At 34.6% G+C, this 16,937-nt stretch overlaps 1 protein-coding gene across 1 annotated transcript; it reads left to right on the top strand.

Annotated features, from left to right (window-relative positions):
* Positions 1-38: 38 nt before the first annotated feature.
* Positions 39-16,885, top strand: LOC137923502 (uncharacterized). Its single transcript, XM_068766765.1, has 7 exons — positions 39-119; positions 305-478; positions 10,487-10,692; positions 12,585-12,738; positions 13,330-13,598; positions 15,075-15,287; positions 16,257-16,885. The coding sequence occupies exons 1-7, from the start codon at positions 71-73 to the stop codon at positions 16,305-16,307; spliced, it is 1,116 nt and encodes a 371-aa protein (XP_068622866.1). The 5' UTR covers positions 39-70; the 3' UTR covers positions 16,308-16,885.
* The last annotated feature ends 52 nt before the right edge of the window (positions 16,886-16,937 follow it).

Raw genomic sequence — 16,937 nt, forward strand, 5'->3', positions numbered from 1 at the left:
GATGGTAACGCAAGACAGCCGTCACACTTAATGTCAAACTGTCATTCACATTTGTGAAACCACTAGCGAAATGTCTGATTCTGCCGGTGATAAAAAGCCTCGAGTTGTAGTTTTAGGAGGTAAATTTAATACATACGTGCTAGATATATTAAATGTTTGAAACGAAAAAAGTACTAATAAAGCTAAATGTCGTTTTTAATAAAGCAATATTTATCTTTTTTTAAATATCATAACGGTCTTTTGAGTGTTAGTCATCGGGTGACCTAAGTGTTTTTTCTTCGTCTGATCTCGCGGTTTGCTGCAGGGTGCGGCTTCATCGGCCGGAACCTGGTGGAATATTTAATAAGCAACGACTTTGTGAGTGAACTTCGCGTGGTGGACAAAACGCCGCCTCAGCTCGCCTTCCTCAACGCGACGCACACTAAAATCTTCGAAGACCCCCGGGTTGAATATAAAAGCGCGAATCTCATAAATCCAAGTAAGTAACAAATACATTTTTAACCTATTCTTATTGATATGTTTGTGTATGCCATAAAAACGGTAATAATGAATTATCAATAACTTTGAAATAGCACGTTGAATCGAAATATTAATTTTAAAATTAAATAAATAATGTACTTTTAAATTATACGAACTTTATTCGCAATTTATACATTTATAACTATAAAGTACACAACTTATCTTGTTGAATAACAATATAATAAAATATGTTAACGTAAATATAATTTTGTACCAATGTGAGGACGCGGTTTTGTGTCATATGATCGTGTTTTGGGTTGGTTTCTGTTTAACCTGCAATAAGGGAAGTTTTTTTATTTATTTCTGTTTAATCTATGATTTGGGATTGTGCAAAAACACAAAACAACAGATACTGAGAAATAATTTTTGGGTAACAAAAGAAATAATGACAAATAGAATTTAAATATATTCATTAAATGTTACTTGCTTCCTTTTGAAAATTGAACATGTAGGTGTGGTTTTACTTTATTTTTAAATATTGATGACACCATTAACAATTATCTGTTTGTTTTATCTACACACATGTAATTGAAACAGTGCTATTACTTTGTCCCAATATTATACAGTTATTTTATAAAAATAATTGGGACACTTATTGATGAGTAACAACATGTTGCAATAAATTAACATACATATAAGCTACAAACATGCAAATAAAATTGATAAGAGAAGGAAAATGAATTAGGTTTGCTCTTGTTAAAGACATATCTATTTATGTTCAAGTTTCATTCCCTTTATGTAGAATTTTTAAATATACATGAATCTGTACACTGATGGAATATTATAGATTTTTCTTATGACATTGTAATAATAACATAAATATAGTTATAAACCTTCAATTAGTTAAATAACACGTAAGCCCAATAATGTCCATTAGTTTGTAAATTGCAACATATTTATGTGAAATATCTGATTTTTAAAACATAAGCAACATTGGTATATGTGCTTTGGGCGTTGTGGAATCATTTATGTATTCTTTATTCAAGTTTGTGATTACATTTTATATTTGCATTTATGTTGATACTGGCAGCTTTGTAATTGTCTGTCGCCTTGTTACTTTATCTTTAAAAAAGTCATAATATATTGGATCATTTTCAAGCACCAAATAGTTGCTCCAATTTCTAAAAAAGTGAACATATGACTATTTTTTAAATTTCTTATTGGATATAGGTTGTTCTTATTAGATGAAGACAATTTCTTTTCTAAACTCCTTACCCTCATTGTTGTCACACATTCTAAACCTTCTGTAATGCCTCTGGAAATATTATGACACAAAATCTTCACCATGAAAATAATTGACAATCATACAAAAAACCCCATTTTTTAGTATTTAAAAAATAGATAATAAATATAATATAAATAATTTCTTAATTGTTCATACATCCAAGAGTTTCTTAAATTAACTGAGATGTCTTGTCTCTGCGGGCTGTTTTTCACAAGCAAGTGGCACTGCACTCATTATGAGTTGACCGAAATGCTTATAATTGTAATTATTGATAACATTAACTATTAACACAATTTCTGTACTTTTATTTAAATAATTTCAATAAATACTGTTTTTGTTAAAATAAAAACATTCCTTTTGTTGTTTCATATGCATATTCAATTGGAGCTAACAAAAAATTCAAATTTCGAAAAATGTTTCACACTATCAAAGCCTCCCTGCTATATTATAATTAAAGGCATAGTTTATTTTAGCCAGTAGCATAGGACATTTGTTAGCATGTCATTGACTTAAGATAAGTTATCAGAGCGCATAGTGATTCATTTCCTCATTACGTAATTTATTTACAGTATGAACAATGTTATGAATTTGTTAGCTATATACAAGCTAGTTTTCTATTACACAAATTATTGAGATTAATAAGATGTATAAATAAAGTCAGGTATTTTTTAATGGACTGTAGTTTAAGATAAAGAATACCATTATAGAAAAATTCAATCTAATTCTAGTTTGTATCAATTTGATTGATTGGCATTTTTCCCATGACACAAGCGGTCATTATAAATGATCGTAAATATAAAATACTATGATTATGTTTATATAAATGATATAGCTAGGAACTCCACTGTTAGGTGTTTACACTTACAAATACAGTAAAAGCTCTTTATTCGAAAGGTATATATTCCATAAATATGACGCAAATATGGAATGGTTATTTATATGGGATTATAAAAGATACATTCCTAGGTGACAAAAAAAAATATATAATTTATAAATTTTTGAAGTTTTTGAACATTTTGATTAATTATCTTAAGGCTTATACATTAGAAGAGTTTAGTAATTTTATCTCGTTTGGCAGTTTTTAAAAGCTGCTTCAGATTTTGATTTTGCTTTAGACTGATATGTAGCAGTTGCATTAGCAATTTCCTTCTTAACAATAAAACTTTGTTCCAAAGATGGATCCATGTTCGTAAAGAAATTTTGATGCTCATTCGCCATTCTTAAACCTACAGTAAGATTTTGCAAATTAAATGTCATGTTTCCGGTGCTTGTTGAAGCCCCTTCTTCAAAGGGCTGTGAATTTAAAACTAACATAACTTCTATTATTAATCCATTTAATGGTATTTGTAAAGGATATTGGGTTGTATACCTATTAGAATCTTTTTATTATTATGTGTGTACTTATTAGAACTGAAAATAAAGAATTTTTTTAGCTGCAAATAAAAAAATGATAAATAAAATGACCCGCCTATCATTTTTTTTAGTCTGTCATGAAGTTGTGATAGATGTTCATATAGCTGTAATAAAAAAGAAATGTGTAATTGTCATTTAAAATTCCTGGGCATTAGGAAGGCAGGTAATTTTTTTTTTCAGGTTGCTTTACATTTGTCAATTGTCTCTCAGTAGTTATATTATCATTTAACTTAGCCCAAACCATTTTGAAAGATGTTTTATGCCCCAAACACATTAAGTCTCGATAAGTCCAAAAATCGTTTATTTTTTTAAAGCATGAAAAACTCGAATCATATAGTCCTGTAGCCACCATGTTTGGCTCCTGATTATTCAGTAAACGGAAAAGGCTTATGCGGGGACGCCGTTTCGACATTTTTGTGACGATATAAACCGAATTGAAGTAGATGTTGAAGGCTGTATCGGAAAAAGGCTATTCCGACTGTTTTGAGGACTGAAAAAAGGGTTTGCAAGCAAGGGAAGTGCGTTTTATCGAACGGGGATTACTTTGAAGGAGATGATATCGATTTGAAAGAATAAATGAAGAAATTAATTCACCTTACTTTTTGATCACAGTATTAAGATTTTTCATAAACACTATGTTCGTTATAATTTGATTTTTGATGAAAGCGGAGAGAATGATTGGATTTTACGAAATACGCGCAAGGGGGAATGGTTAAGGAGTGTTAATTAAGTTCGAAAAATAGGTGGAGGACGACTAAAATATATTAGGGTGACTGGAAAGTAATGTCTCTTTCTTAAGTTAAATTCACACGACCACATTTTAAATGAATTTTTATTTCTAATCAACAATATATTCACCTTCGTTATCAATAACCTTTTGCCGTCTAGTGTACAAATTTTCAATGTCGGCGCGGTAAAAATCAATCGATTTTTGTATAAAATATGTCGACAGAAACTACATTACTGTCCGGTTCTTCTTATACATAAAAAGTGCCTTAATTTATATTGCATAGTATAAAGTGTTATTCGAATTGAACTAGTTAATTGCAACATTGTTGTTAATTAAGAAAAGAATAATTATTCGCTCCAATTATTCAAATGCACGTAGTGTGTAATTTGATGTCTTGATACATAGAATTACTTTTACTTTTTTATAATTAAAATCTGTTCATACATAAAGTAGAAAGTTTTTCTTGGATAGGTCTCGCTTTACAGTCGGGCCGAGCCCTGGCAAGTTTTATCTCATCAATCACTTTCTAATACAACAACAAAAACCGATTGATATATGAAGCAATATATACTCGCTAATAGATTCAGGCGTTACTTTGCGGAAGTCCATCCTTAGTAAAAAAGAGACTAATATATACCTATTTCCGCTATGCAGCAGTAGTCGTGCAATGAACACCGCCCGCCGGCCTCATAACATTACTCCTGGGGATGCCTCATATAAACTATTCATCTCATATATCTCATATAAAGCGTCAGATAAAAATCATCCTATAATTAATTTATCAAATATTTATTTAAGAAAAGGACCAATATATAGCTACTTCCGCCGTGCAGCAGAAGTCGTGCAACACCGTGTGTTTGGCACTAATCGGTGTAACATAACTTCTGAAGATGCCCCGTAGAGGGGTGAAATACGTATTGAGTGAATTAACGGTGGTAGTTGTGTTTCGCATTGTTTACCGCATGCGCATTTATTAGCGGGCTGGCGGGCGGTGTACTTCATTGCACGAATACTGCTGCATAGCGGAAGTAGCTATATATTAGTCCCTTTCTTACTTAATATATACTCTATATTAATTCTTACACACATTAATCACAAATATAGATTCGTCGAGCCATTGATATCATCAGAGAATGTGAGAAGACGAATATCATGGCTGAATAACTTACGCTAATGTTTCGTTCAAAGATTAAGATTACTCTAACGGTAATCTACCTTCGCAAGATGTTACTTTAAGAAAAAGAGAATCTGAGACTTGAAATGTCGATTTTCTACCTCGTAAATGCTACATGGATAATTTTTTTACTATATAGGTTCCAGTGTGGAATGCTTTACTTGTAACTATTTCGTGCAAACACTACAAATTTTCAGGAAATGGAAATGGATGTTCTACGCTGCCCTTGCCGATGCGTGGTCTCTTATCCAGAACCTCAAGGCTCAAGCCAATCCGCTAGGTTACACCGGTTATTATGTCGAATCGAACTCAGCTGGGAAGTGTTCGGGAATATAAGAGAAATTTTCTCGTTGAATATCACCCAATGCCTAAAATAAAGGTTTACAAGCAATGTGTGACCAGTGATGACTTACTAAATGGAAACGTGGAATCATTCTGGGCCTTATGAACAGGCTTCCAATTACTCCTTTAGATGAACAGTAAGCGTGTAGTCTTCCCCAAAAGATCGCCACGATGACAGATCCTGTGCTGCTCACATCCAGCGACTTTCTGCGACCTTGAAAATTTCGTCACTCCACTTAGTGGGGGGGGGGCTTCCCCTGCGCGTCTACTGGCTCGAGGTAACTTCGAGAACCTTCGGCCCCAACTGCCATCAGTTGCACGAGCAATGTGCCCCACTCACTTTCACTTCAAATGAGCAATTCTTCGAGCTACGTCGTGAACTTGGTTTTTATGCAGATTTCCTCATTTCCTTCCTCATTTCTGGTTCGATTTAGTCATGGAGTCATATATATGGGCTTAAAAATAGACGTCATAACTTTCTTTTTATAAATATGGTACAATAATAAATATAATATCATACTGTCTTGGATCGCACTTGCCTAAGAAAGAATAAAGAAACGGAGAAAAAAAAACTAATTAAAGTATAAATAATCATATGTCTAGTAAATATTTCTGAACCATTTTCTTATTCTTTTAAAAAAATTATAAGAAAATTGTCAATGAAAAAGATAAATATTAAAAAATAATTGTAATAAATAGGCATTCAACATAAAAGTAATAATTACTTATTAATTTTATTTACATACGAAATGTATTAAAACTGTATCTTAGAAGACCGCCATTTTTTTTTAAAGACTGGCATTAGGTGGTAGGGGTTCAGATGTAGAATAAAAAAAAAAAACATTTTCTTAAAAATAGGTAGTGATTTAGCACGTCTTATATTCAGGGGTAAATTCACAAGATAATTAATAAATTATATATATATAAAGTTATAACACAAAAATTATGTAAACTATCTAGCTAACCCGACACGTGTAGTTTTGATCCATTGAAGTGTTATATAGAGGTCCTTATCCCATACTCCGGCAAAAGGACATGTCACAGCTGGGGCGTCTGGTGTACACCACTCAGACGTGCTTAAGTATAATACAGTATTTGTCAATAATAATATATCACCTCCTCCCCTGTCAGCTAAGCTGATACTTGAATAAATAAGTATGTACAGTAATACCCCGCTTTACGCGACCCCGTTATACGCGATTTCACTATAACGCGAATTGCAAATTTCGCGCTCAAATGCCTCAAATTACGCGAAAGAGTGCGTATAAATATAAGGTAGTCATCAACTTCTCTTTGGTGTCTTGACCATCTGTCAAACAATTAAAAACAGTGTTGGGTGTTATGAACGTATTTTACAAGAACGTAAACAAAACGTTACCCAAAAGACAATAGATGTATTTTCCGTAAAAAATAAGAGTGTTGCATAAAGTGTTCCTAGAATTAAAGTGATTGATTAAAATGATTTGTATTTTTTTGTAATAATTTTTGACTATGTTTAATCATAAACCTCGTTATACGCGAATTTCAGTTAACGCGATTTTTTTTTGAAACGTATCCCTCGCGTAAAGCGGGGTATTACTGTACTATAATATTTATCGATGTTTTATTTTAGATCCGTTACTATCTACGACAGTGTTTCTCAACCCTTTTGCTTTAATATAAGATTATGTATATTACGTAGGTGGGTCGTAATAATTTTAGAAAGACTAAGGTGGGACATGGCAAAAAAAAGGTTGGGAATTACTGATCTACGATATGAGTAAAGAAACATTTATTTACAGTACCCGGCGATGAATATTGCACATCGACTCTTGGAAAGAGAACCGCTAGTTTCGGCTTCGTAGAGCGTTATCTCTGTCGTACGAAATACAAGGAATGTCAAAACGTCACATAGGTAGTGTGGGACAGAGATAGTGCTCTACGGTGCAGAAATTAGCGGATTGGCCCTTTCCAAAGGTCGATGTGCAATATTTATTGCCGGGTATTGTATTCGAATTGAAAAGTAATTTAATCTGTTGCAAAAAACAAAGATTATAAAACAGACAGCAAAGAAGCGATTGAAAAAATAGCAGATTTAACGGAGCGTTAAATGAATGCGGCGGCTGCTATTTTGCACGGTGCGCTATCACACGCGAATGTTGCGCGATATTCGCAATGTTTCCGAATTTAGTGAAATGTTTGCATTGAATAAAATGGCGCCTAAAAAAAATGTTAGTTATGTACGAATGATTTAAATTCTATTTGTCTATCACATTTTAACAACCATTACGGCGGTTTTTTAAAATCATTGCTTACCGCTTGATTGTATTTTTACGTACTGTTGGTTCTGACTCGGAATTAAACACCACTGGTTCACCAGCTAAGAACCGATTTTAAAAAATTTTTTTTATTTAAAAAAAATGTGTGATTTTGGTATATGTACAGCATATGTACTCGTATGCACACCAATTTTATTAATTCGTATGTATATTATTAATAACAATTATGCTTTTAGCTGTTATAATGTACAAATAATACAAAGTCGTCAATAATTGGTTGAAAAAAAACTGTTCAGGACGCCTGTCCTTGGTATCGCGACCGATAAGAATATGCGCCCGTAAGCGGTAAAAGATAATTTACCAAAACTGTTGACTGCATGAAAATAGGCAACGAAATATATTTTAAACAATAAAAATAAATGTTTATTAACTACTAGTAAACTTATTCGACACCAACGATACAATCTCCTTCAACTTATCATGATGGGAAAGGTCGCTGGTAAAAGGAAGGTTGGTAGGAGAAAGAAGTCGTGACTTCGTAACATTAGAGAGTGGACCGGAATCGCCAGCGCTGCTGAGCTATTACGCAGAACCAAAAATAAGGAAGAGAGCAGGATGCTGATAGCCAACCTCCACTAGTTGGAGAGGCACTTCAAGAAGAAGAAGAAGAAGTAAACTTATGTAGCGTTGTAAACATTTAGAAAATACGAAATATAAAACTACTAGAGAAATTAGTTCGAGCAGTTGTGTCCAAGCGGTTGAGGTTTGCGATCTTAGGTCGCGAGTTCAATTCCCTGGATACTCACTCGAACGACCTAGGCATTGGCCTCCATTGGCAGCCGTCAGCTGAAGAACGAATGAAACGCGTGGACATATAAAAACTTAATGACAGATGGTGAATCGTGAGTTATATGATGAGGAAAGGTTTAAACGAGACAAAGAAGATAGATTGCGAAAAAACTACGAATATTTTTTCCAAATAACAACAGAGTTAGTGATTACGTACATAGATTGTAGGCATAAACCTCCTGTAAAGGCTGTAAATCAAATGTTTATTTAGATGCTATATCATTTATAATTCTTCTCCGTGTGGTTAACCGTAGTTTGATTTACAAATCGCTTTTATATAGATTTTTTGGTTTGCATATAATTGTTACAAAGGGTGGTATCCGTGTAATTAGTCCATGGGGAAAAAAATAAACATTCCGACACCGTCTCGAATGCGCAACGGAAAATAAATCTATTCATAAAACAAAAGCAGAAATTTGAATTCGAATGATGCATAATGCGCGCCCATTGTGACGACGATAGCGCGCGCATATTAACAGATGTTTCTAATGCGACGAAGTTGATTCATATCCTTTATTTGATTATGACGACTTACTATTATTATTTACGTCTACGAGAGAATCTTTTCTGGCTTAATGCCATGACAGGTAGACAAATTTGATAGGCTGGTGGTTAGAGATGCGTAGCTCGCGAGCTAGAGACAAGAAAGATATATATCTTTGCAAGAGATATAATCACTCTAACTCGCGTATATTGCAATTGTATCTCTGTGTCTTTATACTTAAGACTCAATTTTCGTGATTAGCTCGTTCAGAGTTAGAGAGAAAGAGATAGCTATTGCATGTGTATGTTAAAAATGTGAACTATGGATTTTCGGACGACATCAGATATAACCACTCTAATTCGCGTGTTTTTCAACTATATCTCTATATATTTATACTTAAGACTCAATTTTTATGATGAGTTACGACCCATTCAAAGTTAAAGAGAAAGAGATAGCTATTGTATGTGTATATAAAAAAGGTGAACTACGGATTTTCGAACGACATCAGATATAACCACTCTAATTCGCATGTTATTCAACTATATCTCTATATATTTATACTTAAGACTCAATTTTTATGATGAGTTACGACCCATTCAGAGTTAAAGAGAAAGAGATAGCTATTGTAGGTGTATATTAAAAATGTAAACTACGGATTTTCGAACGACATCACACGCGCGGGCGTTTAGCTTTTTTGTGCTTCATGACAAAAATATAAAATGCTTAATAGGAATATTTCACACGTTTTATTCCGCCTTACTAGGTTTTAAGTCTGAGCTAAAAGAGCCGAAGATGTAAAGCATGGTTGCACAGACTTATTAAGACTAGGGGCCACTCAGGCAAATCATGAACTGATGGCGGGTCGGCCGCCAGAAATATAGGTAATTATTTTTTTTTTTGGTTTTATTCTGGAATAGAATTCAATATTTTTCGAATGTACGAGAGTATTATTTGTACTGTCGGCGAACCACCAGTAATCGACCGGCGGGCCGCTGTCTGTACATCCATGATGTAAAGGAAATATTTTTAGTCTTAGCTTCCTTGTTCTCTCTCTAAGCCGTACTGAGGTAAATGAGTTGATGATATAAAAGAGTGAAGAGTGAGAATATACAAAGATTGAAAAGATATAAATCACTCATTTCTTGTCAGGGATACATTTTAACCATCTCTACTGGGGGTGGACAAAATTAAAATCACTTTAGTGTGGATTTCTTAGAGTGATCGGAGATATCTCCTCTGTCCTGAACAGAGATCTCAGTTTTAACGATCACTCGTCGATGGTTCGATTTATTGATCGATCACAGGCTTATTGTTCTGAATTAAAACGCATTTATAACTTTTGGTACAAAATTAAAAAAAAATAGTTTTGTTTTTATGACACTTGAAATGGTGTCGCGTTATTTATATGCCATTTTTATACACAAATGAATATATACGTGTATCCGAAAATTTCTAAGTATGGTATAGTTGTAAATAAAATGTTTGGTCCTAGCATCATGCGCGGCAGCCCTCAGCACGGAGGGAGAGCCGTGGGAGCTGGTGGTGAACTGCGCGGGAGAGACCCGAGTGGGGCAGACGGAGGCGGTGTACTCGGAGGGCATCTTCACGCTGAGCTGCAACGTGGCTCGGCAGTGCGCCAAAATGAAGGTCGGACGGCTGGTGGAGATATCAAGCGGACACATGTACAGTAGTGATAAGGTATGTATGTATGTATTTATTACGCTTCGATGATAAGCTGTGTATAGGACGCTGAACGACCGCGATGAGGTGCCTAGGATTTCGCCTCTCACACGATCAGGCAGATGATGAGCAAGTCATCGACGGAAGGCCTTGGCCTCCTGTGAGATCGTCATGATCCAAAAGGAGACCTTGCGGAATAGGCAGAGTACAGACCTTCCAGAGAATAGAGGTCTCCTCGAAACGAGGCTTTAGGACTCACGGATGTTGAGAGTGAGGACCCTAACCTCCCACTAACTTTATCTATCAAAAATATTTATCCATGGTTTTCCAGCTAGCTATGAATTAAGAAATTAACAAATATAGAATATATATAATTATAAAAACAATATTTTTGTTAAAATTTTAACAATTGACTCGAGTGAAATATAATGTGAAGGATGAAAGAGAAAAAAATAAAGTTAAGGATGAGAGAGACAGAGAGGGTGAAAAAAATATAAAAAAGGAAATTAAAAAATTACCTAAAACGATACGTCTCAGTCCCAAAATTAAGATAGCGGTTTTTTTATAACAATGGGTTAAAATTGGCTGCTATAGGCTAAATAATAAAAAATAGGTTAAATTTTATTTTAAAGTCATATTATTGCAGTAACTGGAATATTATTCCCTGTAATAGTATAAGTTTGTATTAAAATTAATATAAAAGAACTCATATATATAACATGACGATGTTTGCCTCGATCCGACGACGGCTTGACTTTGATTTATGGGACAAACTTTTTTGTATTTGTATTGCCCGTAGTAATAAGGGAAATCCTGTTAACAAAGAATATTAACTGATAAAGAACAATGTCGAGGCGGGTCCAAAGGTTTCTGTACAAAAAACTCGCGTCGCATTTACCCGCGAAGCCTTTCAAAGTCGTCGTGACTTGATTGCTTTACTATAGCTCACTGATTAAAATTTCGTGGGGCTTCAGTACACGTGTGTTTGAATGCCCTAAAAAGGCAGTCGCTTCATTAATTAGATTGGAATTAATTAAAATATATTTTCTTACGGAAATTTTTAATTAAAATTACCAGAAAACCTTTTAACACGTTCCGTGCAGCGGCAATTTTTGAAGATTTTCCATTCAGGCAGCGTGGGGCGTGTACGACCCACGCTTTAAAAATTAAAAGAGTCGCTAAAGACTTATGCTTTACACTTATATTGCAAAGCTATGATTAGCAGGAAAAAGTTATAAATTTTAATATGCATTACGCACGCGCTTATGTGATGTGATGTTATCTATATTCGAGCCTACTTTTTTGAAAAAGCCTATGTCGAGCCGTGGACGTCGTACGACTGAAATGATCATGATGATAGGCTAAAAAAGATAAAAGAGCATAGCAGTATGGGAGAAATTACTAATTAAAAGATAAGTCGCAACTTCTAGAACGAATATATATATATATATATATATATATATATATATATATATATATATATATGTACTCTTGATATTTCTATAAGGCTCAAAATTATCAATAATTATGTAATAATAAATAATTAAACTTTTAAAAAATATTATGTAATGTGCTTATAGAAAAACTAGCATCTGTTCATGTGATTTTAGTGCATTCTCCTATCTTCTTCCTTCATGGCCTCGACTTCTAGAACTGTACCTGGGATACCAGTTCATCATCACCTTTTTGATCCATTTCTTCTTTAATTCTATGCTTATGACCTGTTAATCTCTATTTGAATTGATGTCTTCTCTGGTACTTCTCCCTATAACTTTGACATCATACAAGTTGTTCTCTATGCTGTTTCTTTAAGGCCCATGTTGTGCAGTCATATGTGATGCAGGGGAGAATACTGGTGTCTTGATCTTAGACCATAAATAATAAACGAAGTTGTTCCACCTTCCATTCAGCCACAAAAGGAAGACTGCCCTATCGAGCCTTGGACGGTTGAAGGTCGGATGAAAAGCAAAGTGGAACAAGAACTGAAGAGCTTGGAACCGGAGTTGAGTTACACCATCATCAGGCCCGCCATCGTGTACGGAATAGGAGATAGGAGGAGTTTGAGTGAGTTTTTCTTTTTTACCTTTATCTTTTAGATATTTGATTAATAAAGACATACCTTTGTAAAGATTTTCTTTTTGAAATGAAAAAATGCTATTTGATTAATGGGCTTTACAGTTGCGTAAGATGTGATGTTAACAGCCAACAAGGCCTGTGAACCATCCAAGAGTTGGACGTCCATCGGTGCGCTTGTCCTCTGGTTCGTGTTCTCTACTCCAGAGATTTGAGGCTCCAGCGGTCATCTGTTCTGCGCGCTATCTGGCCTGGCCACAGCCATTTACACTTGCCAATCTACTTGCCGTTTACTTACGTTCAATGGGGAAAACCTACAGAACAAACTACATGACTCGTTGCGAAACTGAGCTTGCTATAGAGGTCCAAGTGAAAGACAACGCTTACTTTACGTAATAACTATGCTTTTATAATCATTACTTCAGTCTTTAAAGGTCCACTACTGGACATAGACCTCCCCCCCCCCCTAAATTGCAACTTACCATGACCTTGATTATGTCGTCGGTTCTCCAGGCCGCTCTCTACCCGTAGTTGCCACACGAGTACCTTCGCTGACGTTTTAGTAAATATTAATTCTTTCAGCTCCGAGACTCCTGATTGGTGCTATCTACAAACACCTTGGGCAGACGATGAAGCTGCTGTGGACCGCGGACCTGAAGATGAACACGGTGCATGTGGAGGACGTCTGTCGCGCGATCTGGATCCTGGGTCGGAGGAGCGACGCCTGCGGGCAGATCTACAACGTGGTGGACACAGCCAACAGCACCCAGGGCAGTCTCGCTAAGCTTGTCTCCGAAATATTCAAGATCAAACACGATTACTACGGAACAGCCATCTCTACTTTGGCTAAGGTGAATATCTGTTACGTAACTGTGGGTTCCGGCTTGAAATGAAACACCACTGGTTCACAAGGAGTCCTTTATTCACAAGCCAGATGGTCACCCCTACTTTAACACAAAGTATACTTTCACTTAGTCAAACTTCGCTTCCAAATCGCTCAAGAAATCACTGTCCAAATAACTTGCGAAATAGTCACTCTGTATCACTGATCGTAGATCTTAACATTATAACTCGAAAAACAATACTGTCTGTCGTCATGGGGAATACACTTATTAATACTACGGATAAGGTTCTAGTAAGTTCGAGATAGTGCACGGTTAGAATTTCCGAGAACCGTACACAAAAAATTATAAATAACTTCAAGGTCACGCGTGTTTACAATTGATCTTAGGGTTCCGTGTTTATTGTTTAGAGGGTTCTGTGACTCATGCTCTGGAACATAATTTTTAGTTTCTTCATAGCTGAAAGTCCTAACCGCCTTGAAACGTCTTAACAAAATCGATACAAGCTGCTTTCATGTCATCCTAGCTTCTCGGCTAGATTATTCTATCAAAACTATATCTATTTATTTTCAATTGTTGTTTCTTTATGATGGTAGAATAATTAAGATAATTTAAATTTCGAACAAATTTATTAGTCGTAAATAACTGAATTTTCTGAGTGGTCAAGTATTAAGGCAACCTTGATTTTTAAGCTGACGTCGGGAAGCTTAGCGAGGATTATCAGGCTTTTGCGCTTGATATGTCACACTAAATCCCTCTCACTGATCCACAATAATTGTCTAGTCATAAGCCCTGGTAACACTAGCAGTCATTAGATTATTTGATGCTGATTTTTAACCACAATAAATTAAATACTTTTTTCTCTTATTTCACTATCCAGTAATGATGAAACGAAAGATTTGTTATGCCCACGTTGAAGCCTTGACGGATTTGATCGCGGCAATAAGAGTCCAGTTATTTGAATTGTTCAGACTGGCGGGAAGGTCCACGTGATCTTTAACTGGATACTTTCCCTACCACCAGCAATTCACAGCAAAGGCGACGTCAAAATACCTTAAATACCTCGTTGGTAACTTCGTCTAGTCTTGACCTTGAGTTTGTCAGGTTAGGTTAATATATATATATATATATATATATAGATTTATATATATATATATATAGATTTATATAACACATAATGTTTTTTGTTTACGGTGATTAGTGGTAATTAAATCTTTAAATTGATTTGCGTAACGGTTGCAGAGATCTTGAAATTCTGGAGTGTAGACCATGGACCCCAAAGCGCTACGAAGGTTCTCCACGTCAAGATCAGACATTGTTAAATTTCTGGGCCTATTGGAAATGCCTATTGTATCTACATGAGGAATATATAGTATATATATATATATATATATATATATATATATATATATATATATATATATATATATATATATATATATACTATATATATATATATATAAAGCGAGCGGTTGTTTGTTACAGAGCGACATGACGTCAGTGGCTGAGCAGGCCAACGACACACACTTGGGCGCGTGGGCGGACATGTGCCGACAGCACGCGCTTGGCCACACGCCGCTGGAGCCGGGCGCCGGGGCCGAACTGCTGCTCAACCGGCAGCTGTGCTTAGACGGCTCCCGTCTCGCACCACTGTTGACGCCACGTCGCCCAGCGCCCACCGCCGCAGCGCTGCGAGAGGTAACCCACTCTTTCTCCCTATCTCCCCTTCATTGATATTCTTAATTTTAGCAAGTGATTATAACAAATGTAAAGTAATCATGAACAAAGTAGTAGTGGGGAACATCTTACGGATTGGCAATCCAATGTGAAACTTCTGGGCATATCTCTTTCCGTTGCTCATTGCTCATTTATTTTCTACATTGCAAGTATTCATATATAAATTTTATCATTTAAATAGTATTATTTAAAACGAACACTTGTAGATGTTATAAGAATAATTCACATAGAGCCCAATATAATAGAAACTAGGAGATGACTGAACTCCAATAAGTAAAATAATTGAATATAGGTCAAGAATAAAATAAAAAATTGTTAATTAAAATATATATATATAATAAAATAAAATTAATTAAGACTCGAAATGTGATAATAAAAATCAAAATTGAAACCATACTGTGATATACCAAAAGTAAATAAACGGTAAGATAATGAAAGAACATGCGAAGAATAGAGGAAAAATAATAGAGATTGTTAAAAAAGGAAAAGGAGAGTGATAAATCACTTACTGGAAAAAATATATTTAAAATAATAAAGTCCCTGTCTCTCATATGACACGGGTGTGGGAGGTCCCAAAAAACAAGAGTGGATGTATGAGTGGTGATATGAAATGGTTGAAATTGTATATTTTAACCCCTAAATGCATGACTTTTATTTAGACTTTAAAAAATATTTATCTTGCAGATAAGTACACTAAAATGCAGGGAAAAATAGAAAAAAAATATGTATATAATATTTTTTATACTTATTTTTGAAAAAAAACTTATGTTACAGATATACAACACTATGCATTTACTTTTAAGTGTAGTACTTATTTTAAGTTTCAAGTGGTATGGTATGCTGCAGTTTTACATCATTATGCATTTAAGGGTTAATATATGTTGAAGTGAGGCAGAAAAGTCTAAAGTTTATCAATTCATTTGTTCACAGGTACTAGAGGACTATGCCGCTATGAACCTCTTTCCCAAGGAACTCCTGTGACCTGATTCAAGCACAATTCAATTTGCTTGATAATTGTTCCCCTTGCTGCAATGTGAAGGAATTACCCCTAGAACTAAGTTATGCATGCCTACTGAGGGATGACCAGGGTAACTAAGCTTCTATAGTCCTCGGCAATATTTTCAAATATTCGGCGCATACTGTGATAAATGCGAGTGAGATGCTCCAACTGTTTTGCTCAACATATTTTTGGATAAATTTCTTATAAAAGAAACTTTAAAATTCTCTTAAAAATAACACTAACTTACCAGTTATGAACGCTGCATTTTAAACGCATTTTATAATAAAAAAAATTCCATCCACGATTGATATAAAAATTATTAACAGTAAGATATTGAAAAATTCCATTATTATAAGTACTTAACTTTTTATTTTTTACTTTTGTAAGTTTTATTTTCATAGAAACTAAGTACTTAAACTTTTATAGTGTAAAACCGCTTTGCTGTGCTTTTCTATATTGTCCTATGACACTAAGATGCTTTGATGTGAATTGCTTACACAAACACGAGTTATCATTTCTTAGGCCTGATGTACACGATATGTTCCAATTTGTGTTAATAAAGCTGTTTTTAAATATAAATAAACTATGTTTTTTATTTATATTGCATTTCC

The sequence above is a fragment of the Battus philenor genome, unplaced genomic scaffold (assembly GCF_028537555.1).
Source record: "Battus philenor isolate CCGP_79_NKW_IND1 unplaced genomic scaffold, ilBatPhil1.0.hap1 SCAF_10, whole genome shotgun sequence".
Lineage (NCBI taxonomy): Eukaryota > Metazoa > Arthropoda > Insecta > Lepidoptera > Papilionidae > Battus > Battus philenor.

Coding starts and splice junctions, on each gene's coding strand:
- LOC137923502 (XM_068766765.1), top strand. CDS start 71: ATGTCTGATTCTGCCGGTGATAAAAAGCCTCGAGTTGTAGTTTTAGGA. Junction 120..304: donor TCGAGTTGTAGTTTTAGGAG/GTAAATTTAATA, acceptor GGTTTGCTGCAG/GGTGCGGCTTCATCGGCCGG. Junction 15,288..16,256: donor CCGCCGCAGCGCTGCGAGAG/GTAACCCACTCT, acceptor ATTTGTTCACAG/GTACTAGAGGACTATGCCGC.